This window comes from Epinephelus fuscoguttatus, linkage group LG8 (genome assembly GCF_011397635.1).
Source record: "Epinephelus fuscoguttatus linkage group LG8, E.fuscoguttatus.final_Chr_v1".
Lineage (NCBI taxonomy): Eukaryota > Metazoa > Chordata > Actinopteri > Perciformes > Serranidae > Epinephelus > Epinephelus fuscoguttatus.
The window spans coordinates 5,399,908-5,415,859 of NC_064759.1; the positions used below are offsets into that span (position 1 = coordinate 5,399,908).

At 40.8% G+C, this 15,952-nt stretch overlaps 1 protein-coding gene across 1 annotated transcript; it reads left to right on the forward strand.

Moving 5' to 3' along the window:
* The first annotated feature begins 1,935 nt into the window (after positions 1–1,935).
* Positions 1,936–15,600, forward strand: LOC125893619 (uncharacterized). Its single transcript, XM_049584380.1, has 7 exons — positions 1,936–2,068; positions 6,085–6,456; positions 8,464–8,739; positions 10,394–10,487; positions 12,449–12,506; positions 13,136–13,239; positions 13,699–15,600. The coding sequence occupies exons 1-7, from the start codon at positions 2,011–2,013 to the stop codon at positions 13,754–13,756; spliced, it is 1,020 nt and encodes a 339-aa protein (XP_049440337.1). The 5' UTR covers positions 1,936–2,010; the 3' UTR covers positions 13,757–15,600.
* The last annotated feature ends 352 nt before the right edge of the window (positions 15,601–15,952 follow it).

Sequence of the window (15,952 nt, forward strand, 5' to 3'; positions counted from 1 at the left end):
TGTCTGTGTATACAGATATACAGATATACACAGGACTTTTGGAGACTACATCCAACCCTGTAGGGGGGTCGGGGGGCATGCTCCCCTGGGAGAAAATTTTGTATATATTTGATTTAAAGGCATCAGTCTGGTGAATTCTGAGAGCCAAGTTATGATGGCAGAATATGCCTATATTTCAACATCTTTGTGCTTTTTATGTGTGAAAAATATTCTATTTTTACTGATAAAAACACTAGTGGTATGTTATGGTGAAGGGTCACACTTAAATTACGGCTAAGGATTAGTGGTTAAACATTTCAGTAATAAAAAGAAAAATGACTGACGTACTGATCTGCCTCTGGAGGGCTATTTTATTATATTATAAATCATGTGCAGACAAAATATTCTTTTAAAACTCTCTCACTCACAAACACAGTTCCAGATACGCAAAACAATACAAAATACGCAGTATGAAAAGAAAACAAAAGATAAGACTCAAATTATTTACGCACAAGCAGACACAAATTTCTGCTTCCCTCCCTCATGATTTGCAAGTACGGCACCCTGAATCAGAGCATTTAATTTTACGCGGCTTCGAAAAGAAGATTTCAAAAGCCCTCTGGTAGTTGAATGCCTCTGGGACAGGCCCATTTATGGCAACCCACCGGTGTGCGTGATCAAGCCGAGGCGCGGTTGCTATGCATGTGCAGAGCTAATAGTGGCCATTAAAGTCCACCAGTAAGCTGGTCCACAAGCCGCGGCCTAGAAGCGGCTCAGCGTTCCGCTCCACTAAAAACACGCGCCGGGTCTATTTCTGACGGACTCCGACAAACTCCGGATTGTATTTCACATGGCTACATCAACATGATGTGACATGCATTTACCATGAGCCAAATGAGAAAGAAAAAGTTTTCAGAGCTTACTTCAGTGGTGCTGTGTGTTGCAGTGCAGGCTCAGAGTTGTCTTAAATACAGCTACACAATTCTCTACTGATGTTTTCGGTGGGTGCGCTGCTTTTGGTGGTCGGACCAGCAACCTGTTGAGACGATTTAGTTCCACGTTCTGCGTTGCCCCTCCGGCTCTTTGGCAGGGGGGCCACAGGGGGGGCCGGACTCAGAATTACGGGGGCACTGGCCCCTGCTGGCCCCCCACTAAAACCGCCATTGGATACAATGCCTTAAAAAATATTGATATTTGATACCATTTTCAATACCACAGGTAAAAAATTGACATTGTAGGCATACAAAGACAAAACACAAACCAAATCTTTGTATGCCTCTGTAACATTATCACATGACCTCTGTGTTTGCCAAAATGTGGTCGGCACTTTGCTGTGAAACTTTTACTTGACATTTATGATACAGATATGTGAGATTAAGATCCCAGACGACCTCCACAATTATTATAAATTACCAGAGGACCCCAAAATCCTGTGCAAACAGGGCTTTAGACACAAGAACATGGGAAAACAGGGTCCAGGTTGAAAAATATTGAAGTTTCCATTTAAGTTGCACTGAGCTCTCATGGCCACCATAGTAACACCTGTTATCTCCTAATTATGATATAGTAAATTATGATCATGAGATAAAGTGTTCCTGTTGTTGTTGTTGTTGTTGTTGTTGTTGACAGTTTCAAGTGAAACATCTTGGCTGTGTTTCCCTCCTGTTCACTCTGACAGTAAATGATTATTAATGTGAACCTAATGCTTCAATCTGCCACAGTCGCTCTTTCTTTGACTGTGGCTGGGTTTAAATTTGCCACTTCAAGGAATTTGCTTCTCAGAAAAGGACATGTAGATGTGGGTGTTATTAGGGAAGTAACAGTTAAAGAAGCTGAATGTAATTTGTAGATCTGGTTGACAGATAAGGTTGGTGAGAGAAGAGTTCTCGGAAAAAGAAAGAAAGGAGGAAGTCAGAAAGTGACCAGAGATGTTTCCTGAATTGTGTCACAACTTGTCCTTCAGTCAGTCAGTTCACACTCAGCTCGTTTTTTGACAGCAGAAGAACTTAAATCTTAAAGGAAAATCTAAGGATGGCAGTTTTGGACAAAAAGATTCTCATTCTCTGGGGCTTCATGTTCCTTCTGGCAGGTAAGACTGAAATCTCATGAATCAGTTTTTCTTCCATCTTTTTCTGATTTTCATCAGCACAAATTCAAACTATGACAGAATAATTATAATTTTGCCCTCTGTCCTGTTGGTTGCAGACAAATGTAATCTTCTGTTGAGTTACCTGTTAGCCTCAGTTATGGAAAGTAACTTTACAAATGCTTTTAAATAAAATTCTGACTTGTTCTCAGTGCCGTGCACAGACATTTTTGGGAGTGGGTGCTCAAGCAAAACACATTTTTGCTTACTTACATGTTTACTGTAAGGCCCATACAGTGTGCAGACATGGGTGTCATCTTGTTTGAACATTGTGGGGGACTAATCTTTGAGCCTCAAACTTTTCTGCATCAATTTATGATGGCAATGTATTTATTTTTGTAAAGGAAAATAAAATTCAAGTGGCAGGTGACTAATCAAAATCAATATATAATAGAATAAAATGCAGTAACACTCTCAGGCGTTCTGTACTTTCAAACATTTATTCTCCGTCAGATTAACTTGTGGAGCATAAAATGGATCGATGGTGTGGCGCAGCGTCTACAGAGATGTGGGCACTGCGTCGGACCATCGTGGTAAAGAGGGAGCTGAGCCAGAAAGCAAAGCATTTGATTTACTGGTCCATCTACATCCCAACCCTCACCTATGGTCATGAGCTCTGGGGTAATAACTGACAGAAAGAGGTTGCAGATACAAGAAGCTGAAATTAGTTTCCTCCAAAGGGTGTCTGGGCTCAGCCTTAGAGACAGGGGGAGGAGCTTGGAGTAGAGTTGCTGCTCGTTCGCTTTGGAAGAAGTCAATTGAGATGGTTCGGGCATCTGTTCAGGATCCTCCTGGTAGGCGGCCCCGGGGCAGACCCAGAACACACTGGAGGGATTATATATCTCGTCTGGCCTGGGAACGCCTCAGGGATCCCCAGGAGGAGCTGGAAAGTGTTGCTGGTGAGAGGGACGTCTTGAATACTTTGCTCAGCTTGCTGCCCCTACGACCTGGCTTTGGATAAGCAGTTGAAAATGGACGGATGAATGGATTTCCCATCAGAATCCTTTAATTTAACCTGTGATCCAACTAAATGCTTTATTTACCGTTCAGGAATAAAACCTAAATTCTTTTTTTCTTAATTCATTCCATTTGTAAACAATAACCTGACCATTCTGATTTCATAAATAGTAATATTTAAAGGGGCAAAAAGTGAAATCGTCGGTCTCTGCTGTGTTTAGCTATTCCCCTGCCTACTTCAATGATGATGGTCCCTGTAATAAATGTAATGTATTTGCTGAGATGGAGGCGAGGCTCAGTGACTAGAAAAGCTGGTAGAAGAGCTCCATAGCTGTTAAGTTACTCCAGTAGCTGGTAGCAACTGACTCGACTAGAAACATCGCCGGATCCTGGCTAGTGCTAACACCGGGAGCTAACGCTAAGAGCGATGCTTTAGCCTAGTGGGCTGCCCGCGAGCTGCCCACCTGGCTCACGAGCTGCCCGCCTGGCTCGCCAGGCTGCCCACGTGGCTACATTTTACAATGCTAATTGCAAATGTTAGCTGGGCTGCCGGGCTACTCACCTAACACAACCGAAACGCCTGACCCATTGCTGGGACCGAGCCACTAATAACTCAAGCTCCGGACATTAACCCATGCTACGATTGTAACATTAAATTTAATTGAATCGACATAGCGACATGTGCCTAATGTTACTGTAACACTAATTAAAACAGACATTTGACTTTATGTTGTACCTGTGCAGGAGAAGAAGAGCTAGCTCCGAGTCAGATTGTAGCCCCTTTAGCTCTTGCAGTGCTCTCCACCTTGGAAATGAAAGGCCAATGTTAATCCGAGTTCTGTCCCTTTCTTTATCCGACAACTTCTTCGCCAACGACCATTGTTTCTTAAGAGGTAATGTCAGATCCTGGTCATCTTCAGGTGGACGTTTTGTTCCGCTCTCTGCCATTTCGTTTCGAAAATATGCGCTGCCATTGCTCACTGGCTGTAGCCTTTTATAGGGAGGGAGGGCCAAGGGCTCCGAGAGGGGGGGGGGGATTCACATGAACGTACATGAACGCGCAGTAAACAATGGGCTGGAGATCAACACAGAGAGAGGGTGTGTGAGGTCATGCTATACTCCAGATGAAATTAATTCCTTCAATCTAGAAATGATGAATTTCCGCTTATTGCCCCTTTAAAATCATCCTCTAAACAATTCTGAAAGAATCCCGTAGGCTGCAGCGGCTGCAGCTTCGCGCTCCTCCTCTCCCTCGCTGCGCTCTTGGCACAAGTCATGTGCAGCACCAAACAGCATTTCACGTGTATTTTTATGACTTATCAGAGCCGCGGTGTGCGAGATCTTAACATTATTTCAAGTTGAGTTTTGATTTTAATTTTTTGTTTTTTGTTTTTTTGATTTTTGTTTTCCTCCGCTCGCACCAGGCAGTTGGTGAACCAGAGTAGCCACAGAGTTGGAGGGAGACGGTGCGGTTTTACGCCAGACTAGTTAACTTGTTTGACTTAATGTTGGGTCATTGCTTAATTAGGCTGGCTGTATTGAGATGTTTTAAAAGCTGTTTGGTCTCACAACAGTTCCAAACAATTGGTGCCATGGACAAAATTTGAAAACTAAAATATTAAATCAGAAAAAGAAATAGAAATCTGACCAGTCGGAGGGCAAAGGGGCAGGTGTGTTAGCGCCACCTGAGGTCTACATGTGCACGTGCCTGTTTGTTCTGTAGTAAAGTCTGTATTTAAACCTCTGTAGGAGTTTGTTGTTCTTTAACTTTACTTTCCTTCCAATCACTTTGGATCAACTGAGTTGTGTTTATAGTTAAATAAAATACAAGATAAAAAAGCTGCTTTTATATTATCACATCAATAGTAAAAATCAATAGCTGGAGACACACGTGGCTTGCACAGCCGCACAGCCGGTGTGTCCCGGGTGCTAGAAGCTGATTAGTGCTTTTTTGGGGAGTTGAGCTATTCTATGTGATGATCCCAGACAGGCCATGTTTTAGGCTTCAGCTCACACAGGTGGGTTTGGTTCGGGTTGTAATTTTTTCTTTGAGAACTCTACACTGGCTCTAGAAAGGGCCATTTGTGTTTCCACATTGGCCATCATAGTTAGCAGCCCCTACGCCACTCCATTTCTTTTGGTATAAAAACACGTGGTGTCCATGTTTGTTTTGGTACAAGATCATGTGACAGTTGTTGTCCATGTTTGATTTGGTAAAATAATACATTCAAACAGTTGGGATCCATGTTTGTTTTGGTACAAGAACACTTGACAGATGGCATCCATGGGTTTTTTTTTGGTTGTTGTTGTTTGTTTGTTTTTTGTAAAAGAACACAGGACAGTTGGCGTCCATTTTTGTTTTGGTACAAGGACACAAGCCAGATGGCGTCCATTTTTGGTTTTTTGTTTTTTTGGTAAAAGAACACAGGACAGTCATGTTCGTTTTAGTACAACTACACGAGACAGTTGGCATCCGTGTTTGTTTTAGTAAAAGAACACGAGACAGTGGGCGTCAATGTTTTTTTGGTACAAATAAACGGGACAGTTGGCGTCCATATTTGTTTTGGTAAAAGAACATGTGACAGTTTATTCTGGTGGTATTGGCAGGATTGTCTACTTCCAGAGTTCCAGTGGTTCAGTGTATTTGCTCAGCTGTCAGGTTTACACTTCTTTCTGACTGTCAGATACTAAAACACCTTTATGTTGGTTTGTCTTTGTAGCTTTCAGCTCATCTTCAGCTTCATCCTTAACTTTAGGCAGCAGCATTCTGTCACATCTAATCAAGAATAAAAGTGAGATGACATGTTTGTTGTGCTGTTTGAACACTAGAGACAACGTTTAGGGCCAGAAATGTTTCTGTGTCTGTGTGTGAAAAAAAGGCCATAAATAAAATTTAACGCGAGATCAAATCACAGGTCTCTAAATTTTAATCAGGCCTCAGTTTACAAAGAGAAGCAGAGACAATGAATTCTTTAACTTTCTTCAATAATGTTTATTTTCAGGTGCTGTGGGTCAGAGTGTGAACTATTCACATCCTGTTTGTGCCATGAAAGGATCGACTGTCAACCTCCCCTGCACCTTCGAAACACTGGAGTCTTACACTGAGAATGGAAAAAAAGTTTTGATAACGATCAACAGAGTCGTCTGGTGCCCGAACCATTTGATTTGTCAGGGCAGCACTCCGTCTGTGTACGACAGTGAATCAAACAACAACAACCCTCGTTACAGATACCTGGGAGACAAGAAAGGAAACTGCACTTTACAGATCACCAATTTACAGGAGGAAGATAACGCAATTTTTCGCTTCAGAGTGGAAACTAATCACGCCAAAGCAACATTTGCTGGCAAACCAGGAGTGAAGGTCAATGTAACTGGTATGTGTTTAATAGGATCTCTTTAAGGCTTTCTGATGTTTGTTTTCATAGACTAACTACTGTGGCTCACAAGTCTGAAAATATTTAACATTTTATTACATGAAAAGTCCAATAGGTCAGACGGTTTTAGTTAAAGGTGAGACACTACAGGTGAATAGGGTAAAATTTTAAAATAATAGATATAATCATGAAACTTCCTTAGCTGATTACTTACAATAGTATGAAAAAAAGTATTACAAGATTTAACATTTTAATATTTAATTATGCAAATAAGGCACTGCCTCATTAAATATGCGCTAATTTGCATATATTTTAGGAAGGTAAATCTGAACATCCGATAAAGCCAGGTACAAAATTATCTTTTCATTTTGTGTACATATAAGATGAAAAAAAATACAGAGGGATTTAAGGATATCTGCTTTTATTACCTAGAAAATCAAAATATACTGTCCATAGCCTTAAAAAAAAATCAATTTTCGACATATTTTTGGGAATAAAATGTCACATAAATCAGGCTAGGATTGATTTATTAACAAATCCCTCTGTAAATATCTTCAGAATTATAGCTAGGTGTATAACTGGAAAGTTTGGTGTACATAGGTGCTACAGAGGCTGAGATGTTCGACTCATTTTGAGAAAATGGCATTCAAACATTTACATAATAACATAATACAAGTAGACAAAATGTAAAAAAAAATAAACGTCTAAATGTATAATTTGAATGTTTTCTTTATAGCAGTTTGACAGTATACATATTCAAGGAGTAAACTAGCCCAAAATCTCAAAATTGACCACTGCATGAGTCACTTTACAGAATAGGTTAAAAACTCATCAAAAAACAATTTACAGCAAAAGACATCGAAGACAAAGAGGAATAGCAATGGGAGTGAAAAACAAATAAATGAATTAAAAAGTAGCTAAACATTAAAAGCCGAATGGAACAGATGAGTTTCGAGTAGTGATTTGAATGATGGGAGGTCAGTGCAGTCACGGATGTGTTTTGGGAGGGAGTTCCAGAGGGTGGGGGCAGCAGCGGAGAAGGCTCTGCCCCCCAGGTTCGGTGCTTGGTCTTGGGGACAGTGAGAAGGTTGGCATTGGAAGAGCGAAGGCTGCAGAAAGGGGTGTAAGGATGGAGCAGGTCTGTAAGGTAATAGGGGGCCTGGTTGTGGAGGGCTTTATGGGTGAGTAGGAGGAGTTTGAAGTGGATGCGTTGTGGGACAGGGAGCCAGTGGAGGTTCTGAAGGACAGGGGTGATGTGGTTGCGGGAGTGGGTGTGAGTGAGGAGGCAGGCGGCAGGGTTTTGGATGTATTGGAGTTTATTGAGGAGTTTGGAGGTTGTGCCATAAAGGATGCTATTGCAGTAGTCAAGGCGGGATGTATGATGGATCAGGGCTTCGGCAGCATTGCAAGAGAGTGAGGGGCGGAGGCGAGAAATGTTTTTAAGGTGAAAGAAGGCTGTTTTAGTGACTTGTTTGATGTGTTGGTCGAAGGAGAGGTTGCTGTCGAAGATGATACCAAGGTTGCAGCAGTGAGGGGAGGGGGACAGGGTGGAGTTGTTGATGGTGAGGTCGAAGTCTTTGGCTGTTTGGGTGAGGGACTTTGGACCAATTAGGATCATGTCTGATGGAGGTTTGAGACTCATTCTCACCAGTCGTTAAAAAGGTGTAAATGAATCCATCTCTTTATGACACATCTGTAATCTCTCCTCCTCCCACAGTGTAACTACGTCAGTAAACAATCTGTGGAGTCTTAAATTTCATCTACTTTTTATCTGATTCGTTCTAATGTTACTGCCAAATAAATAAATTATAGAACTATAAATGTTGTTGTTGTTTACCTGTGGTCCCAACAATAATCAGGTTATTGTCTGGACCAAAGCTAAATGCCGTTAAATGCAGCAAAAATCATGGGTTATCAGTTAAAACTCCTCAACATGATAATTACATTCACTGTATAATGTATTGGAACCGAGAGTTAAAGAAAACTAACATTTTACATGTATTTTAGAAAATATTCAGATGATGATAAAGACAGAGAGCGACAGAGAGGTGGAGGAAAGACAAAGAGGGGAAAGACTCACACTGAAATGCAGTGCAACGTGCACCTTCCACCAACTGGAGGTCACCTGGTTTAGATATGGCAACGCCCTCCCAGAGACTGGCCCCACCCTCCAGCTTGGCCCTCTGGCTGCAAAGGATTCTGGGAACTACACCTGTGGCTTGAAGAACAACAACCACACACTCTCCGAGCCGTACAGCCTGCACGTGAAGGATGAAGAAGAAGGTTTGTTTCATTAGTTTTGTTGCTACAGTCTGTAAAGATCTGATGTACAGCATCATCTTATGAAGAAGCTGACGCCAGCTTTTTAGCAATCTATCTGTGCAACGTGGAAGTACCAAAAATTGCAGTTCCTCTATTGTCCACTAGAGGCTGGCTCCAGAAGCCAGTAATTCCCATAGGACATAGAAGTGCCCAACTTCACAGTAGAAATAAACATGTTTACAGCCAGGTACAAAGAAAAAAATAAGTTTGGATTTCTAAAGCAAATTTCCGAGTTCATGACAACTGCAGCATAACTCACATGTTTTATTAAAGTTATGCATATTTAAGGGCGAGCGCTTTGAGTGACAGGCTTTCTGCCAGTAGTGTCCTCAGCGTCAGTCAGATCCATCCCTCGCTCCTCCACGGTGCCTGCCTCCCGCTCAAATAGGGTCACCTCTGGCTCCAAAAGACAAGATGGCGACAGTCATAATGCCGAACTCGAGGGCTCAAAACGTGAGTCCACAAAAACAGTGGGTGATGTCATGGTAGCTATGGCCATTATTTTTACAGGCTATGGTTGCACTGCCATGTTTCTACAGTAGTCCAGAACAGGCAAACCAAACACTGTCTCCAGATAGAGATATTTGCATTGTCGCGTTTGCGTGTTGATCACTGTAGTTAGCAGCCTCTTTGTGACAAGCTGCTGCAGAAAAACACTGTGAAATTGCTTTATCAGTGTTTTTACCATTTTAAATCTGAACAAGACAGGAAATGCGCCAAAAAAAACTAGGAGCTAAAAGAGGCTAAAAAGCATCAAAGTGCTACCCTGGAAATCCAGAGTTCTCGCAAGAGCACAATTTGAATTTGCTCAGCGAGTCACTCTGGCAATCAGTAATGATGCTCATTACCCATGCCCTCCAATCACAGAGGTGTATCTGATATAGGCGGGCCAGAGGCGAGCTAAACAGATGACGACAGCGCTGCAACGACGAAGTCCGGAATCAGTCAGTAAACATTGCAAGATGGCTACGGATGAACACCAGTTGTTTGAAACAGCTTTGGCCGCTATAATGAACGAGTTAGACTTGACTTTTTCTCTAAAAGAGGAACAGAAGACGGCGCTCGAATCTTTCCTTTGCAAGAAGGACGTTTTTGCTGTTTTGCCGACCGGATATGACATGAGTCTAATCTACCAGTTAGCTCCGCTGGTAGCTAAACTCTCGATACGTCACCCTGTGTTATCCAATTGCGTGCAGTGATATTTTAAAATGCATGCTTGGTGCTGCCCCTCGAGTTGGGCCATTTGCATTACTCATAGCCAAACCCTAAATCTTTCTAGATTTGGGTCTGGATTTCCAGGCTATCAAAGTGCTGCATAAGGGACACATTACTCATACAAGTAGTCATGTTACCCATTGTTACTGTAGTACCATATATTGATAAGAGCTGCTTTCAATGTACATTTAAATATACAACTGTTATCAGTAACAATAATTTACGTTGAACTGACTTGTGTACACAGTCTTATTTTGAAAACCTGACAGAGAAAGGTACTGGTTGTGTCTTGTCATTCTGATTTTTAGGTTCCAGTCTGTAGTACTGACTGTAATGATTTGGTGATGGTGTATAATAAGTGCTTTTATCTAATCTCATGACGGTCTGATGTGTTTTACAGCAGCAGATGTTAACCTGCCTCTGATCGCTGGTGTGGTGGTTGGTGTCCTGCTGGCTTTCTTCACTCTCGTTCTGGTTCTCTGCATCATCAAAAGGTATTTCTCTATCTATCTGTTGATCACAAACACAACCTCTTGTATTAATCAATGCACATTTATTCCAGCACAAATTTGGGCATCCCTGGTCAAAATTTATTTTACTCCAAATAGTTAATTAAGCAGAAGATGATCTCCTGAGGACATGAAGTTAAAGATGAAACATGCTTTTCAACATTTTAAGCAAGATTAGAGTATTATTTTGGTTTAGTGGGGGAAAAAATGAAAGGAGTACCAGGAAAAAGTTTGGGCACCCCAAGACATTTGAGCCCCCTTTGACAACTTTTACCAGGGTCTCAGACTTTAATGAGCTTGTCAGGGCTCTGGCTCAGTCATCGTTAGGAAAGGCCAGGTGATGCAAATTACAAAGCTTTATAAATACTCTGACTTCTGAAACCCAACAGTCAGCAGCCATGGGCTCCTCTAAACAGCTGCCTAGCACTCTGAAAACTAAAATAACTGATGAAGACTATAAGAAGATAGCAAAGTGTTTTCAGGGAGCTGTTTCCTCAGTTGGTCATGTCAGTAAGAAATGGCGGTTAACGGGAACTGTGGAGGTCAAGCTGAAAACTCTCTGAGAGAGCTGCTCGTAGGATTGTTAGAAAGGCAAATCAAAAAACACCTTTGACTGCAAAAGACCTGCAGGAAGATTTATCAGACTCTGGAGTGGTGGTGCACTGTTCTACTGTGCAGACACACCTGGACAAATATGACCTTCATGGAAGAGTCATCAGAAGAAAACCTTTCCTGTGTCCTCACCACAAAATGCAGCGTCACAAGTTTGCAAAGGAACATCGAAACAAGCCTGATGCTTTTTGGAAACAAGTCCTGTTTTTGGACACAATGAGCAAAGGTATGTTTGGAGAACAATCTGTTAAACACGGGGGAGGATGGATGATGCTTTGGGCTTGTGTTGCAGCCAGTGGCACAGGGAACATTTCACAGGTAGAAGGAAGAATGGATTCAGTTAAATTCCAGACATCACAGCATCTGTAAAAAAGCTGAAGATGAAGAGAGGATGGCTTCTACAACAGGACAATGATCCTAAACACACCTGCAAATCCACAATGGATGACCTCAAGAGGAGCCAGCTGAAGGTTTTGCCGAGGCCCTCACAGTCCCCCGACCTAAACATCATTAACATCTGTGGATAGAGCTCAAAGAGCAGAGCATGAAGACGGCCCAAGAATCTCACAGAGCTAGAATCCTCTTGCAGGAAGAATTGGTGAAAATCCTCCAAACACAAACTGAAATACTCTGAGCTGGATACAAGAAGTGTTTAGAAGCTGTGATACTTGCCAAAGTATCAAGCGAGTAACTTCGCTTAAAATATTGAGGAAATGTGTCATCTTTAACTTTCAGATCAGTTCATCTTCTACTTAACTATTTACAGAAAACAAAATTTTGACGAGGGTGCCCAAACTGTTGCATGCCACTGTATATATCACTCCTTTAAGTTGGCTGTCTATATTTGGCTTTAAAGGAGAAGTCCGGTATTTTGCGTAAAGGAGCATTATGGCATCAAGTGGGCTGGAGTGTATAACGCTTTACACACGGGTGTGAGGCAGCTGAAAAAATAGTTCCACAATCGAGATGAACAGCGAAAACACGAATGGAAACCACAGTTTGCTACGATTTTTATGTCAGAACATCAACGAACACAACTGACCACTCGGTGAGTTTCTTTGAAACTTTGAAAACGAACCTTGAGGTGGTTTTAGGACAGATTTACACATGGCCATAGACATGTGTAAATCTGTCTGTTAAGCCAGGCAATGGAGAGCCAAATTTTCGTCAAAAGGAGCAATGGTCAAAATTTTGGTCTTAACCACTCTATTTCATCATAAACAACCCAGAAATGTGGCTCAAAGTGCAAAATACCAGACTTCTCCTTTAACGTCCTGATGCAACATCAGTAAGGTTATTGTGGTGCTGTTGTTGTATTATCATGGTAATTACAGGAAACGGGCAGCCGCAGCAGCAGATCAGCTTCAGCCATCTGTGGAAGGCGAACAAAAGGTGAGTTACTCCCTGCCAGTCATAATGTATTTAATCTTTATTCATATTTCACTTTTTTTTAATTTTATTTTATTATCATCCCTTTTTCCTTCCACATTGTTTGTTTTTTGTTTGTTTGTTTCTCAAGTGAGCAGGATGAGGTGGTGGAGCAGATTAAGATAGATTTATATTTGTTTGTTAACAGGAACAGTGCACATTAATAAACGTTAGTGTAAATGCACGGCAGTTACATAGGTTAGGTATGAATGAAACACGGTAACTATGTCCCTGAAAATAACTCAAACACTTGGTTTCACGTGTGTTCTTCACTCCAACACCCCAACCTGCCTCCTTACAGAGAGCACTTCTTTCTTTATTCCCATCAGCATGTTGGTCATGTGACGCCAGCCTTCCTGAATATATGTTATACAGGAATCACTGGCTTGTGGTTACTTGCATTATATACAAGTTTTGGTGCATTACTTTTCATAGGTTTACATACAAACAATGCATGAAATTCATTAATTCACTCATTAAATTAATTCTTAATCCACCTTTCTGTTGCAGAGCAGCTTTTGAAACAAATAACACTTCAGCAGTGTCTTCATTTCCTCATCTCTTCCTGTCTTTCATCCTGTTTGTGTTTTCAGCGTCCTGATATCATCTACAGTGACATCCAGCACCCTGCTGAGCGGGAACCACAGGAGGACATCAGCTACGCCGCCGTCCAGTTCAAACAGAAGAACCAGGCCAGGTACAGTAGGCTGGACGGATTCTTCAGCTGTGCAGTGAACACTTTATATCTGTGTCTGTGAAACATGTCTCTGTGAACAACCAACAGAAATTAAATCAGCAGGTTTGAAAACTCTAGCAAGCAGCTTGGAGGAACTAGTGATATTATTTCTTCTGGATGGACATCAGAGATAATGTTATCCTCAGAAAGTGTGAGTCACGCTGAATGATATCAGTATGTGTCTCATGTCTGTGTTCACGTTACACTGACTCCACTTATAAAAAAGAGAAGAGGGGGATTTTTTTTTTTATATTATATTTAGGTGATGCTTTTATCTAATCTTACAGTGAGTGCTTTTAACCCTGTGGGCATTCAACTGATTGTGAAACATATTAAAAAAAAAAAAGGCTTTTCTCCTCCTCTCTCAGATGACACAATATTGTCCATTTCTTGTTCTGCTTTCTATTGACTTATTTTTAGGCCAGCAGAAGAGGCGGAGGACGGTGTCATCTACAGCTCTGTGGCCAGCAGAGGCTGAAGTCACATCTCGTTTACACCCACAGGACATAAAGATGATGTCATGATGATGTGACGACAGCAGTCAGTCTGTGTTATCAGCACTTCGCTCAGTGTGTGTAGCATGAAGCTTAACATGACCGTCAGTTAATTAGCTATTGAGATATTATTGTTCAGAGCACCTAAAGCTGAGCTGCAGACCCAAAGATTTCTTCATGAGGGTGCTCGGTGATGTAAATATCTTTCTCACTGTTAACTTTATTTTTTATTACAAACATGTTGGAGCCAGTGTACATATATACTGTAGATAAGTAATATAACCAGTCATGCATGTGGATCTAAACAGGATCTAACCAGCTGTAACTGTGACTCTGTAAATTGCACACACACAGTGGCGTGAGGAAGTTAGGACAGACCCCAGTGCACGCTATCCTGCAAGTATTGCCTTGACACAAAGAGAGACTTGACAAATGACATTGCATATCTGACAAAGATATTAAAGAAAGAAATTAATCATTTCATCAAATAGTTTTTATAGTATATTTATAGATTTTATAGCTTATATAGGAAAAAGCATATTTTGTTTTAGACAGCTACTGACCTTTTTTTTTTTCTTTTAAAAAGAAAAGAAAAATAAGACGCAGACTGGTTTGCCTTTTTGAGGACATATATGGCAAATAGCACCATTTATATTATTATTATTTTTATCATTTATCTTTGAACAGGGTTATGGTTAGGTATATTTCCAAGATGGCAATCTGAATCATTTGCAAGGGCCCACTCTTTGCACTGCCTGCACTGCCCATATTTACGCTCCTGCACACACACAGTCCTCTGAATACTGTTAATACTATTATATGCTGCTACTGCCAGACGTAATGCTACTACCTCTGTGACTACTGCTAATGACAGACTTGTCTCCTGAAGTTTCACGGACACAGTCTGCTACCTTTAACTCTTTATCGATGAACCAATATTTGTCTGATCGTTTCTACTGATTATGACTTTATTGGCTTGGTTTGGAATTTTTCTTTACAGTTTTATTTTTGCATTTCCAATACCTTTTTGACGCCTGTTAAATGTAAGTATGTAAAGGCTCCAGTTTCAAAAACAGGAGCAGGAACACCTCCACCTCCATAGGAAATACGAGATTTAAAAAAGGGTTTTGTGGTTCCACTAAAACCTAACACTTATGTCATTTGAATCTATTTTAATCTGCTTTTCACTTCTGCTCTGGTCTCATAGTGAAAATGTCCTCAGCGTAAAATGTTGCTGAGTAAATGGGCTACTGTGAATTGAAAGATAACAGAGATAACTGGAAGGCAACAGCTCGACCGACGCTCACAGTCTAACACTTGCGACACAGAGAACAGGGAAGTGAGAGTTCATGTCAACACATTCGATATGAAACAGGACTGAAGACAGACAGAAAACAACAATATTACACAGTTACAAGTAAGAGGCTGATTCTGATTGTGGGTCTTGAAAGGTTATAAAATACAGAGATACAGGTCGACCATGATGGACTTTTTAAATAGTAAGAAATTTGCACAGAGTGTGGTTGATGGCAGTCCAAAAATGTCTCAGGTGGTGACAGACTTCCTGGCTCAGGATACAACCCTGCACATAGACACATCGTTAATCATACAACATGTTTGTGTTGCTCATTAAAAATGACTCACTGTGTAACTGAGTGTGTTTATGTTGAGTTATTCAGTTGAAAGTCCCATATGTGACAATCATATGGTGCAGAACCAGTGGAGGGAAGTAACTAAGTATACTTACTGAAATACTTGTACTTTACTTGTATTTTCATTTGATGCTACCCTCTACTTCTGATACTTAATAAAGCTGATAATACCTTTACTGCTGATAGCCTGCGTTAATGACATGATGCTGATATTACTTGTGTATTTTTACTGCTGATACTTTTTTTAAGCTACATAAAACTCATAATACATTTACTGCTGATACTTACAGGATTGAATTTACTTAGGTAAAGTAAAACTTTTACAGTAACAGTATTACATTTACTGGTTTGAAACTCATGCCAGTAAAAGTAATACTTTTACAGTAAAAGCATTACTTTTACTACATCATTACTTTTACCAGAATGAAATTTATAAAAGTTGCTATAACATTTCCTGGAGTAAGACTTCGGTTAAAGTAATACTTTTACTGACGGACATTTTAATCCAATAACAGTAATTTCTTAACA